Source organism: Ovis aries, chromosome 17, assembly GCF_016772045.2.
Source record: "Ovis aries strain OAR_USU_Benz2616 breed Rambouillet chromosome 17, ARS-UI_Ramb_v3.0, whole genome shotgun sequence".
Lineage (NCBI taxonomy): Eukaryota > Metazoa > Chordata > Mammalia > Artiodactyla > Bovidae > Ovis > Ovis aries.
In genome coordinates this window covers 66,408,743-66,424,352 of record NC_056070.1, presented here as the reverse complement: position 1 = coordinate 66,424,352, position 15,610 = coordinate 66,408,743, and the positions used below count along the sequence as shown (strand labels likewise).

The following is a 15,610-nucleotide window of genomic DNA, read 5'->3' as shown; positions in this document are numbered from 1 at the left end:
CCCTGGAGTCCATGCTCTGCAGCAGGAGAAGCCTGTGCACAGCGATGAAGACCCAGCACAGCCAGAAATAAAAAAAACCTCACCCCGTCCCCCGACCCATACCCCAAAGATCACCTGCGGAAGACTCCTCTTATCTGGGAACTTACATCAGGAAGTGTTGGCGACCTGCTTGCTTTGTTCCTGGTCAGGCCCTTCTACCTTACTGGCTTTCGGCCACGGCAAAACTTGCACAACGAAGACGTGCAATCAGAAAAGCCATAAACTACAATTAAGGGGCGGGGGAAGCTCGTCCTCGTCCAGGACTCTGCTAGGCGTAAAGTGTCGGAACAGCCTTCTGACCTTCGCGTAGCGACAGTCTCCGGGTTAGCTTCCCGTGAGGACAACTCCGATCCACACACCCTTGGGGGCAGAAGTAAGAGTGCTTAGCTGGCTCCAGCCGTCGCTCTGAGTTTTCCCCTGAGACTTTGGGAATCAATTTTGCTTAGTTGTATCAAAACAAAAGAAAAAATCATGCTGGGGTCTGGGAGAAGACCATGTGAGTGGTGAGTGTGCCAAGGTCCCAAAGGGCCTCTGGTGTGTCTGTATCAGTTGGTTGTGAGTGGTTGAATCCTGGTTTAAAATAGTTAAAGGTGGAGGGGAAAAAAGGGGTGATCTGTTGGCTTAGATAAACGGTTAAGTCTGGAAGTAGATTGCCTTCGAATGTGACTGTTTGGGTGCTTCACCCTTGTAGGATACTGTCTCTCTCTCTTTAAAATGTTATTGTTTATTTACTTTTGGCCCTGCCGGGTCTTGGTTGCTGCGTGGTCTTTTCTCCAAGGGCAGCGGGTGGAGGCTGCTCTCTGACTGTGGTGTTGGGCTTCTCTCACTGCAGAGCGCAGGTGCGCTCTGGTGCATGGACTTCAGTAGCTGCAGCCCGCGGGCTCAGCAGTTGCGGCTCCCGGGCTCTAGAGCACAGACTCAGTAGCTGTAACTCCCGGGCTGAGTTGTTCCGTGACACGGGGGATCTTCCCGGAGCAGGGATCGAACCCGTCTCTCCTGTCCTGGCAGGTGGACTCTTTGCCGCTGAGCCACCGTGGAAGCCTGACACGATGTCCTTCGTTCTCTGTCTCACAGACGGGCTATTTTTCTGCGGTGACTTCATTCTCAGGCCTGCTCTCCCCTTTGACGTCTCCAGTCGTCCATCCTGCTCATTTAGCTCTAACAGAACAGGGTCTCTGATTCTTCTTGCAAGCCCTAGGATTGCTTCCTGTTCACCCACCTGGAGTCTCGTGCCCATCCATGACTGTCTGTACCCTTTTGTTGACCAGACCTCAGCCGCTGGTCTCGGGCAAGGGGTCAGCCCCGTCCCGGTTACAAGGATGGAGAATGCATGCATCCCAGCAGACAGATGCCCACAGCGCCAGTGGTGGAGCAGAAAGGAAAAAGGAAGGCAGGGTTTATGTCCTGGAGGAAAAAGTGGAAGCAGCCGCTGCCCTTAATGGAGCCTTCAGTCTGCTCCAATATGGCATAAAGGCCTTTATGTGTATTTAACTGCGCTCCTTTTTCACAGGCAAGGAAATGAGGCTCAGAGAGGTTAAGTGACTCTCCAGCTGACAGGTGGAGAATTCAAACACGGCTCCATCTTTCTGCAAAGCCCATGTGTTCGTGGCTCCCTGATACCTGGGAAAACTTTGTGATCTGCAGAGAAAGCTCAAAAAACATGAATGCCTGGGGCAGTGCCAAGCTCTGTGTTAAGGCTGGGACTAGAAAAGAATTGTACTTAAAGACTGCAGGACCCATCAAACCCTGCCGCACAGTCTTCTCTGCCATAGCCTGTGGCAACCACAATTACAGTTTCTGTCTTCATGACTTTGATGACTCTGGACACCTCATGTAAATGCCGTCAGGGAGTATTTGTCTTTTTGTGACTGGCTAATTTCACTTAGCATAATGCCGTCCAGGTTCATCCGTGTTGTAACATGTATCGGGATCACCTTCCTTGTTAACGCTGAGTAACATTCTGTTGTGTAAATACCCCACATTGTGTAAATACCCCCCCCATTGTGCACCTCTATCCATGAACCCTTGGGTGGCTTCCACACTTTTGCTATTGTGAGTAATACTTCTGTGAACGTAGATGTAAAAATACCTCTTTGAGACGCTGTGTTCAGTTCTTCTGGGTCTTCTGGGACGTGGAATTAGCGTGGGTCATATGCTAATTCTTTATTTTTAATTTTTTGCAGAACCTCCTCACTGTTTTTTCACAGTGACTGTACCATTTCACATCCCCAGCAAGTATTCAAAGATTCATTTTTTGACATCCTGGCCAACACTTGTTATTTTCTGTCTTTCTGGGGTTTTGTTTGTTAGGGGGGTTGTTGGTTTTGTTTTCTTTTACACTAGCCATCCCAATCGGGGTGAGGTGGCAGCTCACTGTATTTTTGATATGTGTTTTCCTGATGATTTCTGATGTTGAGCATCTTTTCACGTACTTGTTGACCATTTGTCTGTCTTTGGATGAATGTGCTTTCAGATTCTTTGCCCAGTTTTGAGCCAGTCGGTGAGTTTTAGGGCTTCCTTGTAGATTCTGCATGTGAACCCCTTTTCAGCTCTGTGACTTGCTCATATATTTTCCTGTTCTATGGCTTGCCTTATTACTCTGGGGATAGTGTCTTGTGAAGCACAAAATATTTTTAATTTTCATGAAGTCCAGTTTTTTTTTTTTCTTTTATTACCTATGCCTTTGGTGTCAGATCCAAGGAATCATCGCCCACGTCTGTTTCGAAGGCGCAGTTGGCAGGTTTGGCTGCCGTGTTGGGTTGGGGTGGGAGAGACAGAGAGGAGTCGGAGGTTCTGGCTACCTCCGAGGCTTTTGGCCCGAGCGTCTTGAGCTGCCCACGACTGGAGTGGGGTGAGTTAGGGGGAGAAACCAAGAGATGAGCTTTGGGCGCGTTAAATTTGAGGTCCCGGCTCGACGCAAGCAGAGGCGACGTGGACACGGTTGATGGCCAAGTCTGGTGTCGGGGAGAGAGATGTGGGCTGGGGATGACAGCCCAGAAGTCACCAGCCTGCGGGGAGCAGAGGAAAGCCTGGTGAGCGAAGTGGAGGCGGCAGCGGCAGACAAGTAGCAGAGTGTGAACCCTGCTGCCTCTGCAGAATGGCCCAGCGCAAGAAGGAAAAGAGTCTCAGACTTTCTTGCACCGAGCCGGGACAGAGAGTGGAAAACAGGCCGACATCACCTCCTTGGCCTATGAGCAGAAGCCACCCCAGCTGTGGCGGCTCATTTCTGGCATGTTGTGCAGTGGGGGCAGGTCTGTGTGCCAGGCACCGGGGTGGGATTGGCACAATCGGGTGCCGAGGCTCCATCCACTTTTATGTCCCGGCACCTGGCACCGAGCCTGGCCCCGGGAGAGCGCCTGGCAGCCAGCGGTGGTTGAATGAATGAATGGACTCCTGTGTGTGCCTCTGAGACCGCGGGAAAGGTGGGTGGGTGGGAGGGTGCCCAGTGGCATTTGGCAAAGTGTGATTCTCTAAGGCTTGTTTTTATTGGAATCGATCAGACCTACAGAAAGGTGCACACATCGTAAAGAGACTGCTTGATGAATTTTCAAAAGATAATCGTGCTCATGTGTGTGATAGTACCTAGATCAAGAAAAGCACATGCCCAGCACCCCCCACCCCCACCCCAAGATACCTGTGCCCCCTCCGGCATGCCTCCTTGCGAAGAGTGATTGCTGACCCAGAATCTTCTACTGGAGATTAATTTCGCCTGTCTTTGTACTTCATATGCATATAAAGTGTTTACATGCACACAAACATATATTGTCTTCTGTGTTGGCTTTTGGGGGCTAATATCTCAGCATGCTGTCTTGAGATATTCACCCATAGTATGTGAAGATTCGGCTTGTTCTCTATCCTGGCTGTCCAGTATGAATGGATTTATTGTATTTCCTTATTTATCCGTTCTCTTGTTTATGAGCATTGGAGTAGTTTCCAGTTGGAGGTGGTTACAAATCGTGCTGCAGGAAACAGGTCAATATGTATCCTTTGGGGGAAGAAGTTAGATGCATTTCTGATGATATATACTTAACAGTGGAATTGCTGGGTAATAGAGATGGAACAGCTTCCCTGGTGACTCAACGGTAGAGAATGAGCCTGTCAACGCAGGAAATGAGGGTTCGATCCCTGGGTCAGGAAGATGCCTGGAGCAGAAAATAGCAGCCCACTCCAGTATTCTTGCCTGGGAAATCCCATGGACAGAGGGGAGCGTGGCGGGCTTCAGTCATGAGATCGCAAAAGACTCAGACACAGCTTAGTGGCACCACAACAGCAACGGCCAGAGAAGGTGCAAATTCAGCTTTTGTCTCTTATGCCTAAGAATTTTTCCAGAGAGAATGTGCCAGGTCCCTCTCCCACCCAGGGAACACGGACGTTCTAATTGCATCACATCCTTGCTAACACTTGGTATTATCCTCTTTTTTCGTTTTAACCATTCAGATGTATATGGCCCCAAGTTGTATTTTTATTTTGCATTTATTTCCCCGGTGAGGTGGTGCACCTTTTCAAATGCTTACTGGCTATTTAGACAATGTCTTACAGGAAGTATCGCTTCAGATTTGCCCCTTTTCCTAATGGGTTGCCTGTTGTGTTCTTGCTGATTTTTCTTTGCATATTCTGAATACAGATATCTTGTTTGCCGTCTGTATTGCAGAAATGTTCTTCCTTGTGTAACTGGTTTTGATCAGTAAGAGGAGGAACCAGAAGTTTTGAGCCTCCAAGGCATTGACTTGAACAGAGGTCTAGCCGATACTTAGCCTAGTGCTTTGTGTATAAATGGGGCAGGGATGGTTATTAGCACCTCTGTAGGAATGAAAGAGCCCTGAACTGAAACAGGCAAACCCTGTGGGGACTTTTCAACCTGTTATCCCTGTTTTCTTGCCAGTTCTATAAATATCTGTTAAGCATATACTTTGTATCAGTCGCCAAGCTAGGGATTGAGAATCCGGTGGTGAACAAAATGCAGTTCCTTCGCTTGGAGGAAGTTGCACTGGGGTGAATACTGGGGGCTATGGGAGCCTATGAGAACACTAACTGGACTGGAGGCATCAAGGAAGGCTTCCTGGAGGAGGCAGCCTTCATGGTACAGTATGCTTGGTGAGCCTCTTCTTTTTGGGTGCATGTTTTTGGGTGCGTTCTGTGTACAGGCACTGATTCCCAGCCGGGAGCAGTTGTGTTCCCAGGGGACACCTGGCTGGGAGCGATTGTGTTCCCAGGGGATGCTTGGAGATATTTTTGGCCATCACCACTTGGGGAGGGAACACTACTGATGTTTAGTAAGTTGAGACCGGGGATGCTGCTAAACAAGGCATAGGCCAGCCCCACAACAGGCCCTCCAGATGTCGAGAGCACTGAGGTCGCGGAACCGAGACGTGCACCATGCTGATGCCATGTGACACTATAACAAGGGCAGTGAGCAGAAGGACCAGGAATGTGGGGAATGTCAGAGAAGGCTTCCTGGAGGAAGGAACCTGGAGCTGTATCTAGGAGGAAGGAGTGGGGACTGGCAAAAGTGGGAGAGGCTGGGGAAGGACTCTGGTGAATCACAGAGCTGGGAGCTCAGGGCATGCGTGGAGATTCCACTCGTGTCCAGGACGGGCTGGGAAAGGAGGCATGAGAGGGCTATGGGACCAGACACTGAAGGACCGAACTTGTGTGTCCGCTCCAGGAGCCGTGAGCCACGAGCGGCCGTGGAGCCCTTTAAACGTGGCTAGTGCAGCTGAGGCACTGAATTTTTTATATTGATATAATTGAAATGTAGATTTCAAAACAGAAACTCCATTCCATGTCTTGGGAAACTTTATAAATGTGTGTAGGACTCTTCGGGGGCATGGATGTAAATGTGTCCAGCTGTAACTCTGATGACCTTTAGTTGGGGATTGGGTGTTTCTCCTGACAATTTATTATCCAGATTGAGATGCGCTAATGATATGCCCTGATATCAAAAAATTAGTACTAAGGAAAAGAAGGAAGTCAATTGTCTCATTAATCATTTTCTATATTGACTAATAATGACATTTTCGGATACACTAGGTGAAATGAAATCTGTTATGGTGTGTCAGGCCACCTTCTTCTTTTCACCTCTCTAACGGGTGGCTGCTGGAAAATTGACTTCCACGTGTGGCTGACCTTGAACTTGTGCTGGATGTCACTGTTAACAAACGGTGGGGAGGAGCTGGAGTGGCCAGCTAGGGCTGAGGGCTCTCGGAAGAGTTTAGACAAGGGGGTGGCGTGGTCTGATTTCTGTGGCAGCTCCACCTGCCAGCCACAGGTAGGGAGGGAAGATTCCAGAGGATGGGGCAAGACCAGCTCTAGGGAGACCGAATAGCCGGGAAGACCTGAGCTCTGGCTCCAGAGAGAAGCCGTGCCGTCCCTGACAGGTAGTGTCTGCTGCCAATCCCTGGGCGGGTGGCCAGGTTGGGTCCCGAAGGAGGAGGAGGAATGTTTGGGGAGAGGCGGGGACATCCTGGGAATGACTGGCCCTTCAAAGGGGCCTCAGCGCTGAGAGCTGGGAGGAAAGACCTCAGCCGGTTCGGGTGTGCCTGCTCCCAGTGGCCACAGCTCCGGACACCTGCAGCCCCAGCCTGGGCGCTACCTGCACTCCACACTCAGGTTGGATACCCCCTGACCCCTCACCCGCCCTGCAACTTGCTGCCTGGCCCTGCTCGCCACTGCTCACCATCTGTGTGACTGTGAGCAAGTAGCTTTCCCTCCCAGGGGGATTACCAGCTTTGCCTGGCCTTGCCTGTGTTGTACCGAGATCACAGGAGAAAAGGGAGTTGCCCATGGGTGACAGGTGTTCCTGGGTAGGACAGCGTGGAGCCTGGGGTGGAGCGGGAACATCCAGTACGTTCTGCAGTTTGCAAGGCAGCTTCCCGTCTCTGATTCCTGCATCGCATCCCCATTTCACAGCTTTGGAAACTGAGGCTCAGAGAGGTGAAGCAGCTTGCCTGGGGTCACACAGGGGCGACAGAGGCAGGATTTCGATGAAGGATCTGACACCTTGTGAGGTCCAAGTCTCCCGTGGCCACAGCTCAATGTGCAGTGAAGGGCAGGCAGGGCGGCACCTCTCTGAGCCTCAGTCTCCTCATCTGTCAAATGGGCAGGGCGATGAGGAGGTAGGTAGTTGAATGCAGTGGTGTGGCACCTGCCCAAGACAGGACTCCATGTGACGGCTGCACGTCCTCCTGGCAGCTCTGCAGTGAGGGGCATGAGCCCATTTTTCAGGAGAGGACACTGAGGCTAAGATGTGCAGCCAGTGAGAGCAAGGCTGGGGTCTCCTCCACGCCCCAGCTCCTTCGCTCTTTTCCCTCCCCCGTTGTGCTCTTGTCCCAGAGCCCTGGAGTCACCTCCTGTGCATTAAAGGGCAGGCTGACCCCGGGATCCAGCCGGTCCTTTGTCCTGGATGACTGGACATGAATGGGGACTTGGCAGCCTCCCTGTGGTGCTTATAGACACTCCCGCCCCCATCTCCAGAGCCAGTTCCCTCTTGCAGGACAGCGTCTTTTTCCAGGTGAGCAGCTTCGCTTCCTGAGAGCCAGAGTGCTTGGGCGGGAAGCTGGCCCAGAGCACATCCAGGACGTGGCCAGATCCTAAAAGCCGGAGGTGGGAGGAGGCCTTAGAAGTTGTCAGCCCCACCGGGGTTCTGGCCATGTAGCCTCAGTCTCCGCATCTGGAAAATGGGAAGACTCATCAGCTCAGGGGAAACAGCAAGGTCTGACAATACAAAGTTGGTGCAGACACATGGTGGGGGTGGGGGCGGAGGTGGCTGGTGGATCGCAGACCACTGGTTTGGGGCTCTTTGGAGGGCACTTTCTGCTGAAACAGGATGTGTGGCTCCCAAGCCAGCTGACTGCTTTTAGGTAACTACTTAGTACGAAGCTGTGCTTCTCAAGTTTGAATATGATGGGGATGCCTGCGTGTGTGTGCGCTCGGTCGCTTCAGTCACGTCTGATGCTGTGTGACCCTGTAGCCCACCAGGCTCCCCTGTCCATGGGGTTTCCCAGGCAGGAATACTGGAGTGGGTTGCCGCTTCCTTTCCAGGGGATCTTCCTGACCCAGGGATCGAACCCACATCTCTTCCATCTCCTGCGTTAGCAGGTGGGTTCTTTACCGCCCGCGCCACCTGGGAAGGCCCGGGATGCCTGGGGGCTGGATAAGATGCAGACTCTGATTCTGCACCTCTGGGGTGGGACTAGCAGGCTTCCAGGGGACCCTGCTGATGCCTTGGGGTGCCCCTCGTTCACGGGCAAGGGAGGCACATTCTTTTGTGATGGGGTTGTGTCTAAGGGGAAAACAGCCTGCATGTCCATCAGGAAGGTTTTGGCCTAATGGATGTCAGCTGTCCCTGCCTAGGATGCTCTGGAGCTGCTGAAAGGAGGGAGGCCTCTCAGGGTCCTGCACGCTGCTGGGTCTGCCTCCCAGGAGGATGGCAGCTGCCTGTGAGTGCCAGGGTTCCGCCCGTGAGTGCCAGGGTTTCGCCTGTTTCGTCAACCAGTGCGGCCCTGGACTAGAGCTGGGCCTGGTGCACAGTGGGTGCTCCGGCAGGGTTTACTGAATGATAGACTCCGTATGCTGACACAGGAGGATCTCCCCGACCTGGTGTGGGGTGACTGGAGCCGGTTTCAGGATACGTCTGATCCAGAGCCTCTCAGGCCTGGCTTTACTGGCATTTGGGGCTGGACATCGGAGCATCTCTGGCCTGTACGCATCCTATGACCCCTAGTTGTGACAGCCCAGACTCTTATGTCCAGACATTGCTGTTCGGTCCCTCAAAATCAGCCCCAGCTGAGATCCGCTGGTGCAGTCGGACAGTGTGTGGCTGGAAGGAGGGAAGTGGAAATGGAAGAATGAAAGGATGGGTGTCTGGGATGGTGGGGGACAGGCCCTGTGTGGTTTCCATTCAGATATGACTTTGGCTGTAACCTTACAGAAAGCAGGTGTGTATGTGGGGGGTTCCTCCCCACAGTGATCGATAGCGTTTACCTCTTAAAAGACGGAAGAGGACGGAATTGCAGATTTTGCTCCCAGGAGACTTAATCCTTCTCTAGTATTTTTTTCTTAATATTTATTTGTTTGGCTGCACTGGGTCTTCATTGTGACATGCAAGATCTAATTCCCCAACCAAGGATTGGGTTCCCTGCATTGGGAGCGTGGAGTCTTAGCCACTGGACCACCAGGCAAGTCCTGTTCTCTGTTATTGTTAAATACAGTGGTTGTAACTTTGACCTGAGTAATTAAGTCAAACTTAAAAAACAGAAATAGTCCAAGGACCCACTTCCAGGGTTGCAAGGAGTTAGTGTGAGTTCCTACCTGAAGCAGACGGAGAGGAAACCGCTGCTGTTTTATTGTGTGGCAGCCCCTAAGCATACGGATCAGTTAGGATCTTCTTTGCACATGGGCACACTTGAGCTCAGAGATGGAAAGGGACTTTTCCAAGGTCACACAGCAGAGTAGGAGCTAGGCTTGACTGGAAATCAGTCTTCATGGCTGTGATATAGGGGCCCTTCTCTGCCACCCTGTGGCCCCTTCCAGGCTTCTGGGCCTCCTGGTCATCACACACGAGGCTGTGTGGGCTGTCTCACACCTCCCCAGCTTGGTGATCACTTGGTGTTCACCAGCCCAGCTGGCACCCAGGAAGTGGGCACGGCTGGAGGCGGCAAGACTGTACCCAGTGGGCGTTGTTGTGGTTTGGCCGAGCAGCTCTGGGAGGATTGCCACGGTTGTGGAGCCTGCGATGGAGGCCCTTGGCAGAGACGGTTCCCCTAGGTGGGTGCTGGCCGCCAGCCCTGTGCTCCTGTCCTGCTCAAACACCTGCCGTGGCTCCCTAGTGCCCAAGTTGAAATTTCCTTCCTGCGTCTGTTGAGTTAGCATTCCGTGCCCTGCGGAAGATCCTTTGTGACGCTACTAGATTCCAAACCCAAATACTGGTCATAGTAATAATAAGGCCTAGAGTACCTACTGTTTGGTACAAAGTTCTTGACTCACTTTATCTTTTTTAACTCTTTGCAAAAGCCCTTTGGTACTGCTGCGTGTCTGAGCCTTATCGTAGAGAGGAGGAAACTGATGCTTTTGAAAGTTAAGTGTCTTGCCCCAGGTCATGTAACTCCTGGCGCCACGAGGATCTGCAGCCTGACTCCAGAGCCAGCCTCTTTTCGAAAAAAAAAAAAAAGAAATGTTAATTTACTTATCTTAAATCTGGCTGTGCTGGGTCTTTGTTGCTCCATGGCTTTTGCGGGGGGGGGGGCCGGGGGGGGGCGGGGGGGGCGGGGGGGCTACTCTGGTTGTGGCAGGAGGCTTCTTATGGGGGGGGCCCTCCTGCTGCAGATCCCGGGCCCCGAGGCACATGCGCTTCAGTAGTTGAGCTTCCCGGGCTCCAGAGCACAGGCTCAGAGGTCGTGGCGTTCACAGGCTTGGTTGCACGTGGGATCTTCTGGATCAAGGATCGAACCCATGTCCTCCGGAGCCACCAGGGAAGCCCAGGGTCAGACTGTTTACCAGGGGGCCAGCCTCCCTGCTCTTGCAGGAGAATGAACCAGCTCCTTGAAAGGAAAGTTAGGACCAACCTAGACAGCATATTAAGAAGCGGAGACATGACTTTGCCAACAAGGGTCTGTCTAGTCAAAGCCATGGTTTTTTTAGTAGTCACGTATGGATGTGAGAGTTGGACTATAAAGAAAGCTTGAGTGCCGAAGAATTGATGCTTTTGAACTGCACTGTTGGAGAAGACTCTTGAGAGTCCCTTGGACTGCAAGGAGATCCAACCAGTCAAACCTAAAGGAAATCAGTCCTGGATATTCATTGCAAGGACTGATGCTGAAGCTGAAACTCCAATACTTGGGCCACCGGATGCCAAGAACTGACTCATTTGAAAAGACCATGATGCTGGGAAAGATTGAAGGCGGGAGGAGAAGGGGACGACAGAGGATGAGATGGTTGGATGGCATCACTGACTTGATGGACATGAGTGAGTAAACTCTGGGAGTTGGTGATGGACAGGGAGGCCTGGCGTGCTGCAGTCCATGGGGTTGCAAAGAGTTGGACACGACTGAGTGACTGAACTGAACTGACTCAAGTCAGCAGAGAGGAGCCGGGCTCAGGGTGTCTGGAAAGCAAGACCCAGGCCTGGCTGCCCCATGACCTTGCTGTGTGACCTTGGGCAGACTCTCTTCTCTGGGCTTTCACTGGGCTTTCTCCAAGGCCGGCTCGACATTCCAAGGCTCAAAATCTAAATATTATGCAAACCTAGAGATCACCCCAATTTCATTTTTCCATTCTTTTATATCACACCAGTAATATATATCTGCTGTAGAATAGTTAGAAAATTCAGAGGGGAGAAAAGGAGAAATAGATGAAGCTCCATTTAGCAGTTTAGGGCATACCTTTCTGGAGTATTTTTCTAACATGAATACTTACAGAATAAAATTGGATAGCCTTTTTTATCACCAAACATCATGTTCCCAGATCAGCTGCAGAATAATGAATCCCTTCTTAAGGGTCGTATATATGTCTGTTATGGTTGTACTGTGGAATGTTCAATTAGCATGTAATTAGAGATGATGCTAAATTAAGAGCCGGCAGTTACTGAAATCCTCCTGCTGCCGGGTCTTGCCCTAAGCATTTGCTTCAGTGGTCGTCACAGCAACCCTCTGAGGCAGGCAGTTCCGCCCCATTTTACAGATGGGAAAACCGAGGCTGTTGACGTTACCCTGTCCCAGATCTCCTGGCCTGTCTTTGGCAGAGCTGGACGTGGCCCCAGGCCCTTCCCAGCCCTCCACCCAGGCCTTTGACCCCTGGGCCACCCTGCCGTGTGCCTCGCCACCTGTGTTCTCAGAGGCCCTGTTTTGTCGAGGGGGTGCGCCGTGACTGTTCAAGGAAAGGGAATGAAGGGGCTGCCTGCCGAACCTGGTGTGTGGGGAGGTGACCTGTGATGTATACAGCCAGAGCTCAATAAACGCTCCTCTCAGAGCGGACGCCGCAGTGGAGTTTCTCGGGGCAAGTGGAGTTAGGGTCGCTCCAGGGAGTGGGGCTTAATGGAGCCACTCCACCACTCCACGTGGATTCCCTCGAGGGGCGCCTCGCAGCCTCTGCTGTCCAGCCTGGGGGCTTCGTGGGTACAGTGTGAACAGAACTGTGCTCTCAACTTGAGGTTTGCAGAAACCTGAGTTTGGTCTAGAGAGATCCCCTGAACCCAGGGCTGAGATTAAGCGTATGAGGGACTGGACTCAGGTACAGAGTTTAAGGAAGTGCCCAGAGCTCAGCAGTCAAGACAAGTACTGTTTTAATGCAAATTTAAAAAACCCAAATAAAGGCTGAACCTTGAGAGCATTATGCTAAATGTAAAGCAGCTGAAAACCCTGTGTTCTGTTTTTCCATTTGTCCGAAATGTTCAGAGGAGGGAAAAGTCACAGGGTGGTTGCCAGGGGCTGGGGGGAGGAGGGGGTTGGGGGTGCCGCTCGAGCGTGGGGCTTCTCCTTGGGCTGATGAAGATACTCGAAAATTGATTGTGGAAGTGTTAGCATGACTCCATAAACGCCCTTAAAACCGTTGAATTATACACTTTAAATAGGTGAATTGTATGATATGTGAATTCAGTCTCGGTGAAGCTATTACACACCCCTCCAAAAAAAATCTAAATTGATTAAAAAAATCCGTGATGAACAATATGTCAACAATAAAGACAGGATTAGTACTACTGACTTGTTTTCCTTCTGCCTCAGGCTCTAATACAACTTAGCTAGCACCGTTATTTATCCTATTTAAAAATGTGATGTTTCCTTTGTCACTGTGTTTTTCTGGCAGTTTTTCTTTTTTAACTGGAATATGGTTGCTTTACAATGTCGTGTTAGTTTCTGCTGTACAGCAAAGTGAATCAGCCATTCACATATATATGTATATCCCACATATATATACCACATATTTATATATATATATATTTATATGTATATAAATCCTCTTCTTTGGATCTCCTTCCCATTTAGGACACCACAGAGTACCAAGGAGAGCCCCCTATGCTCCACAGTATTCTCATGAGTTAGCTGTTTTGTACAGAGTAGTGTGGCTCAGCGCTAAAGAGTCCGCCTGCCAGTGAGGAGTCGCAGGAGACTTGGGTTTGATTCCTGGGTCTGAAAGATCCCCTGGAGAAGGAGATGACAGCCCACTCCAAGTAGTCTTGCCTGGGAAATCCCATGGACAGAGGAGCCTGGAGGGCTACAGTCCCTGGGGTCGCAGAGTCGCACGTGACTGAGCGGGCACATGTGTATGTCAATTCCGGTCTCCCAGGTCATTCCTCCCCTCTTCCCCCCTTGGCGTCCATACATTTATTCTCTGCATCTGCGTCTCTATTTCTGCTTTGCGGATAAGATCATCTGTACCGTTTCTCTAGATCCCACATACATGTGTGTTGATATGTTTGTTTCTCTCTGTCTTACTTTGCGCTCTCTCTCGGTCCCTCGGTCCCTCCACGTCTCTGCATATGGCTGGCATTTGTAAATGTGGCATTTGAACGTAGTCGATGCTGAATACTGAGTTTGGGGGATGCCCCTGTAAGTTTTGCGGTCCGGGGCAGTGGTCTCCTCACCCTGCCCTACCTGCCACGCAGACCCCTTGCTCTCATTTGACGGAGAGGCCGATGAGGCCCAGGGGAAGAAAGGCTGTGAGCTGAGGCTAGAGTGGGGTCTCCGAGTCACCTCCTGCGGCCCAGACCATCTGGCCTCTGGGCCGCCTCCTCCACTCTGTCCTCCATCGCATCTCCTCTAAGGTGGTCCCTGGGCCCCCTGGCACTTCTCGCCTGGCCTCCTGCCCTCAGCTTCTAAGCCATCGTGTGCTAGAAAAAGCCCATGCCCCCTCCCAGACCTTAGTCGCGTCAGCACTCGCCACTTCCCGCTGCCCTCGGCATAAACCCCAAGCTCCTTGCTTGGCCTTCCTGGAGCCTGCTGACCTCCCTTCCCCAGCCTCTTGCCCCCGACCCCCACCCCCGCCATGGCTGCTTCCTTCTCTCAGATTTGCGTGGGACCCATAATTACCAAAGGGCGGCAGCATCCCCCGCTCTTATCTTCTCACGGGTAAGCCTCCATCTCACTGAAGTCCTCACCGCAGCCCTTGCTGGTGAGTGCTGCTGGCCCCATTTTACAGATGAGGAGACTGAGGGCCCCAGAGCAGCGGCAGGTGCGCACCCGGGGTGCTGGGAGATGTAGACACCTTGTCCTCCTTCCCCTGGGGCCCATGTGTGCCGAGGTCACCCCCACTCTGGTCCCTGATTGCCCTCCGCACTTCTTTTTTTTTTTAATGTTAACATTTTCATCTAAAATTTCTTTAAAATATTTATATTTGTTTATTTAATTTGTCTGTGCTGGCTAGGTGACTGTGTCACGGATCTTCATCACTGTGTTCTTAGCCAGGCTATAACTGGTTTCCTTTCTACTTCCCTGTACTTGCTTCCTAAGTGAGCCTAGATTGCTCCTGGACCTGTCTGGCTCTTGGCCCCCACACTGGGCCCATTCCAGTGCCCAGCCAGTAAATAGTCCTCAAATGCCGAATCCAGTGCCCCATGTAGTGATTTGTACAGCCAGGGGAGGGGCAGAGCTCGAGAACTCTGTAACTTCCAAATCAGATTATTTGGCGACAGGCCCCAGGAATCTGTCTATTAACAGTTTCAGGTAATTCTGATGCTTGGAAGTTTTGAACCACCTTAAAGGGAGGAAGTAACAGTGGCGCAGCAACGAAGCTCAGAGCTGTCAGTTCATTTGTTTAATCCTCAGCGAGGGTGTTCGCATCCCCAGTTCACAGATGAGCAAACCGAGGCCCGGTTTGGGACTCAGTTGTGTAACACGGCTGTCTGCTCCCTCTGCTCCAGCCAGGGCTGCGTTGCTAGTGATCCCCGGAACCAGGACACAGAGCCTGGTGTGCTGATCCTCCCACCCCCTCTACCCCTACTTCTGGATACTTCCAGGCAGAGGAGTGGAGACAGGCTTGGGTGTGGGTGTGTGGGTGTGTGTGTGGTGTGCAGGCGCAGGAAGCCCCGGGCCCTGCAAGGTCACCCTGGCCCTTTCCTGTTTATACTCTTTATCAGGCCCAGCCCGTGTGTTCCCGAACAGGAAGCACAGAGCAGAGCCGGGCCGCGCCAGACGCTGGAGGCAAGGCTGCACCCTGGGAGCTGGGAGGCCGAGCCAGCCATGCCCCAGGCAGCTGCCTGACCGTGGACACGCATGGTCCCCGTCTGTGTGTGGAGCAGGGCAGGGCTTTGGGGGTGACGGTTAAAGAGCTTGGCCTCTGGGATCAGACAGAGCTGGCTCCACTGCAGGCTGAGCTCGTTGCTCTCTGTGTGACCTTTCCCTGAACTCTTCACTTCTGTGAGCCTCAGCTTCCCCCTCTGTCGACTGGGGCTAATAAGAGTGCCTCCCTCAACTCCCCAGGTTGTTGTTAGAGGCAAAATGCACATCGAAGGGCCAGGCACACACAGATCTCTCTCCTTAAATCTTTCCTTGGTGACAGGCCAGACAGTGGATGACCCCACATACATGCATGCATCTCTTTTAAAAAATAAACTTTCTCGAGTTGTCCATTTTTCTCACCA

General features: G+C 51.9%; 1 protein-coding gene across 15 annotated transcripts in view; it reads left to right on the top strand.

Moving 5' to 3' along the window:
• Positions 1 to 15,610, top strand: part of TPST2 (tyrosylprotein sulfotransferase 2) — a 56,242-nt gene that overhangs the window by 12,932 nt on the left and 27,700 nt on the right. For 5 of the 15 annotated variants that reach the window (XR_009596930.1, XR_009596931.1, XM_060400843.1 and 2 more), the window contains exon 1: positions 337 to 542. The exons of 7 other annotated variants lie outside the window; for them this stretch is intronic. Coding sequence is in view for 4 of the 8 variants with exons in the window: in XM_060400843.1 (XP_060256826.1) it covers positions 511 to 542 (32 nt within the window). In the remaining 4 variants the exon portion in view is untranslated. Of the gene's footprint in view, positions 1 to 336; positions 6,649 to 15,610 lie in introns of those variants that run through there. 3 more of the 15 variants (XM_042234759.2, XM_042234757.2, XM_060400846.1) reach the window with 3 other exon arrangements.